This window comes from Microchirus variegatus (assembly GCF_963457635.1).
Source record: "Microchirus variegatus genome assembly, chromosome: 15".
Taxonomy (NCBI): Eukaryota; Metazoa; Chordata; class Actinopteri; order Pleuronectiformes; family Soleidae; genus Microchirus; species Microchirus variegatus.
This window is the reverse complement of record NC_139816.1, coordinates 3,293,373-3,298,372: the sequence shown is the minus strand read 5'-3', so window position 1 is coordinate 3,298,372 and position 5,000 is coordinate 3,293,373. Positions and strand designations below refer to the sequence as shown.

Below are 5,000 nucleotides of genomic sequence, written 5' to 3'. Positions count from 1 at the left end.
CGATTAGCTTGCTAATTTGGCAAATTGCTTAGAATCCTCAGATTTCCGTAGCATGAGAATAATGCTATCCAATCCAACTTTATTTATAACGCACGTGTAGAAAGTCGGGATGAAGAAAAAATTACATTATGACCATGATCCAAACCCAACAGGAAGGCCGCCATCATAGATTGAACATTCACTTTTTTGGCGATTTCGCACCACTGCTATCAATACATTACATCCAAAGACCCGAAACAGGTCAATGGATGAAATTATAACCTCACAATCCGTCTGAAAAGTATTTAATAAAAAGCTTATTCCCCAAAGTTCTAGTCAGTTGTCATCTCCGGGAAATTGTAAAAACACCAAAATGGAAATAACTGATTGATTGAAAAAGTTTAAATAAAAGCAATTGTTTATTCCACAGTTTTGAGCACAGACAGTCAGAGGCCAAGGTTTTTTTTGGTTTCAGTTATTACAAAACCTTCATTTTCATCACTTCATTTAATCACAGTTTACCACGCGACGTCCAATTAAGTAAGGCTTTTTAAAAAACAAATGTCGGGAAAATATGGCTTGTTTTTTTTTACTTTCTTGCTTTTTTTTTTTGAAAAATCCATGTTGGTTTTTCAGTCAAACACAAACACATTAGCGTCTTTGTAAACGGTCACAGCACAGCAGGTGCTTTATTTAACTGGATTTATGTGCTTTTGTGGAAGAAACTAATCTGTTTTTTTTTGTTTCCCTGTTGGTCCACTTTTGGGTTTGTTCCCTGTAAGTTCACAGTCTAACGGTCGGCTGTCGTTTCAATTTCGTTTTTCGTTTAAAACTGCGGTTAGCGCGCGGTGACCATCCACAGGCCCAGCGCCACGTTAGCCGCCAGCAGCGCGCTGCCCGCCAGCAACAGGAAGAAGCCGATCAGCTCGCGCTTTTGGCGGTCCGTTACCACGGAGACCAGCGTGGCCTCCAGCAGTGCGTTCAGCATCCACTGCCCGTCCAGGGCGAAGCACGGCACCGAGTTGACGACGGCTAACGCGCCGGAGAGGGACACCACGTATCTGAGAGGGAACACGGGCTAAGGACAAGAAAACAAAACAAAAAATACTCGGGCCTTTTCATTGGCTTAACCACTAACCAATAAAAACACAGGAAAGTCACATGGTATACGCTGCTTCGCGATGCAGTTTTTGAGACAGGATTTTAGCATTTTATTAGTTGGGAATGCTCGTTTTTCTTAAATAGCTGGTAATGCTGAGTCAGCTTTTCCAACTATCATTTTCCTGTTGTCTTTAATATTTGAAAATGCTGAGTCACAATTGCCTACTGTCGTTTTCCTGCTTCTTTACTTGCCGAGAATGCCGAGTCAGCTTTTACAAATATTGTTCTTTTTTTTTTTTTTTTACCCGTTTCCTGCTTCTTTTTTTGCTGGGAATGCAGAGTCAGCATATCCAACTATTGATTTTCCGGTTTTCGTTAATAGTTGAAAATGCTGAGTCAGAATAGCCAACTGGTGTTTTCCTGTTCTTTTTATTAGTTTGGGAATGCTGAGTCAGCTTTTTTGAAACATCATTTGCCTGTCGACTTTACTCGTTGGGGAATGCCGAGTCAGCATATCCAACTTTTTTTTTTTTTTACACTTCTCTTTAATAGATGAAAATGCTGAGTCACAATTGCCAACTGTTGTTTTCCTGCTTCTTTAATTGCGGAGAATGCCGAGTCAGCTTTCCCCAAATATTGTTCTTTTTTTTTACCCGTTATACTTGCAGGAAATGCCGAGTCACCATGTCCAACAATCGATATTCCGGTTTTCTGTAATAGTTGAAAATGCTGAGTCACAATAGCCAACTGGTGTTTTCCTGTTCTTTTTATTAGTTTGGGAATGCCGTGTCAGCTTTTTTGAAACATCATTTTCCTGTTGACTTTACTAATTTGGGAATGCCGAGTCAGTATATCCAACTATTTTTTTTTTTTTTTTTTACACTTTTCTTTAATAGATGAAAATGCTGAGTCAGCATAGCCAACTGGTGTTTTCCTGTTCTCTTTTACAGCCGAGAATGCAGAGTCAGCTTTTCTTAATCTTGTCCATTTTCTCCTTAATTTGTTAGGAATGCCACGTCATGCTTTCCCCAACTATAATTTACTTGTTTTCTTTATTACAGGGAAATGTAAACTTTAAATTAAATTGTGATTGATTTATCAAACATTTATACCTGTGATTTTTTTTTCTCCAAAATGTGATGCTTCAGCATTGGCTGTCGAAACCTTTAGTGAAGGGTAGGCGTTTAGCTGGTGTTTACCATTTTCTAAGCGGCTGTAATTGTGCATCCATCACCTGATTGCGTCTGGAGACAAGTCCGTGCAAACATGAAGGATACTTGCAGAAGGTCTCGAGGAAGACGGGCAGATCCAGGTGGAGGAAACCAAAGCGAGGGACAAAGTTGGTCAAACTCACTGAGGAAAGAAAAAAAACAAAGGTTTTTTTTGGCATTTTAATTGATTAATTAATTGATTTAGTCTTTAACCCATTTTCTTTACATTCTTAATTTTTTTGATCATTTTGTATACATCATCATAACATAAACCTGGCATTTAATGGGTTAAAATATTAAAACAATTTCATTAGTTAGGTGTTTTATGCCTTAACTTTTAAAAAGGGACATTTTTTGCGCTTAGTGCTACAAGTGTTAAGGGTTAAAATCTTAAATTTTTTTATTAGTTTTTGATATCAATAATTAGGTCAGATGTAGGTTAACAAAAACCAGTTCAGTCAAAGTAGAATATAATTATGTATAATACCATTTTATAGCTTTTTCTTTTAAAGAGCACCTTTTTTGCGCTTAGTGCTACGAGTGTGAGTATTTGACACTGTGCAAAAAGTAATAATGCAAAAAAACTCAATGTTGCTATGATCTTTGACATATCCCAGGCTGTAATAATTCAACACAAAAAAATTTAATTTGCTCGTAGTATGTTGTAAATAATTCATATTTTCTGGTCCCCCCCCCCCCCCCCCGTCTAAAAACATCATGACAAAGATCTGGCATTTAAAGGGTTAGATCTTTAAAATTTCATTTGTTTTTGACATCCATAATTAGGTCATATGTAGGTTAACAAAAACCAGCTCAGTCAAAGTAGAATATAATTATGTATAATACCATTTTATAGCTTTTTCTTTTAAAGAGCACCTTTTTTGCGCTTAGTGCTACGAGTGCGAGTATTTGACCTTGTACCAAAAATAATAATGCACAAAGAAAAAAAAAAAACTATGTTGATCTTTGACATATCCCAGGCTGTAATAATTCAACACAAAAAATGTATTTTATTTTATTGAAATTAATTCATATTTTCAGTTTTTTTCCATCTAAAAACATTGTGGCATCATGTCAAAGACCTGGCATTTAAAGGGTTAACATCTTTAAAAATTGTATTTGTTGTTCATGTCAACTATGAGGTCAGATGTAGGTGAACAAAAAAAGGTTCCAGAGGGTTAAATATCTCACAGAATTGTCCTTTAAACAGCAGCAGGAGACACAAACAAGCCATCTCTTGCTCACTCCACGGCTGAAACCGTAAACAGCAATTACAGGAACACGACAGACGAATAAGCCTCATGACTCAATCAGGAGGAGGAATCGTGAAAAACGCTTTGTACGACAAAAAAAAAAATCAGGATTGTTATCGTAGAGACAGAGATACAGACGTACCGGCGTACTGAAGGTGCGGCGGGTAACCCACAAACAGCATGTGCGTGTTGGGAGGGTGCGTGACGCGGATGAAGCGCGTCTGGTTCTCCAGCGACGGCGTGACGCAGATGGCGGCGCCGTGGGAGTGCGCGCCGCAGTCGTCGTCCGTGCGGCACAAGCGCGTGCCCGTCACCATCTTACGCACCGGCACGCAGGCGTACTGCAGCGACAGCGTTTAGAAAACAAATGAATCTTAACCCACAATAGTGCCTTTTTTAGATAAATAAATGAATAAAATCACATGACTAATATGCCCCTCCCACTTCACGTTAGCGGCAAAATATCGTAAACAGCGGACGGACACAGCAGGAAGAATGTGCAGTTAGTAAATATTACGACAATAATGAACTGCAACAGCAACAAAACACGCTCATATATCAACATTTTCTTTTACGTTTTATACTTCGGTAGCGACATGGACTTTGGCGCCACCTACTGCTCGTCTTCCTGAACCGACTCCACCCAAGTAGCTTGTTGATGGAATCGCACACACAAATACGCATTTTCTTACACAGAAATCTTTAAAATGTCAGATATATATTAACGGAAACATAGACAGAGATATACAGAGTATTTTCAGCTGCTAAGCAAGTGAGATTATTAGCCCCAGGGGCTCCACAGCGCCCCCAAAAGTCGGCTCACGGTCAGACAAAAGATGTCAAAAACGCTAAATTTTGGATTTATGCTATCAGCTACGTCTACATAGCACTTTTTAACCAAACTCGGTACACTTGTTGCTAGCATGATTCCAAACAAATGTCTAATGTACTTCCATTAGCTCCAACCATCCAGAAGTCGGCCATTTTGGAAAAACGACTTCTCGCTAGGAAAATTCGCAGTCATCACACGGTTTCATCTAAACTTAGTTGTTTATTTTTACCACATTGTACGACATGTATAGCATCACGATCACACATGCTAACACTGTGGTGCTCCAGTCTGCAGTAATAACTTCTCTTTTTGACATGAGGAAACTTGCTCATATGATGAATAAGTCATAAATAAATAAATAAATAAATCCCCCGTTTGGGCGTTCGTGTGCGTGTGTGTGCCTGACCTCCTTCTCCACGCTGCTCTTGCTCTGCGGGTTCATGAAGGAGAAGCAGAGATCGGTCAGGCTGTTGTTGCTGCAGCAGTCAATGGTTCCGTCCAGACGCCTGTAAGCTACAAAGAGACAGGAGGAGAAGCAGGTTGATTAGATTTGTGTGTAATTCAAAGTCACTGGACATGAGCGATGCCTCTATATCCCCACACTGTTTCATAATAAGTCAAAAA

General features: G+C 39.2%; 1 protein-coding gene across 1 annotated transcript in view; it reads right to left on the bottom strand.

Annotated features, from left to right (window-relative positions):
* Nucleotides 1-410: 410 nt before the first annotated feature.
* The window catches only part of mbtps2 (membrane-bound transcription factor peptidase, site 2), a 12,683-nt gene continuing 8,093 nt past the window's right edge, over nucleotides 411-5,000 (bottom strand). Inside the window, exons 8-11 of the mRNA XM_083901890.1 lie at nucleotides 4,783-4,889; nucleotides 3,687-3,885; nucleotides 2,358-2,433; nucleotides 411-1,040 (exon numbers count right to left, since the gene is read on the bottom strand). Coding sequence (XP_083758016.1) covers nucleotides 818-1,040; nucleotides 2,358-2,433; nucleotides 3,687-3,885; nucleotides 4,783-4,889 — 605 coding nt within the window. The 3' untranslated portion in view covers nucleotides 411-817. The remainder of the gene's footprint in view (nucleotides 1,041-2,357; nucleotides 2,434-3,686; nucleotides 3,886-4,782; nucleotides 4,890-5,000) is intronic.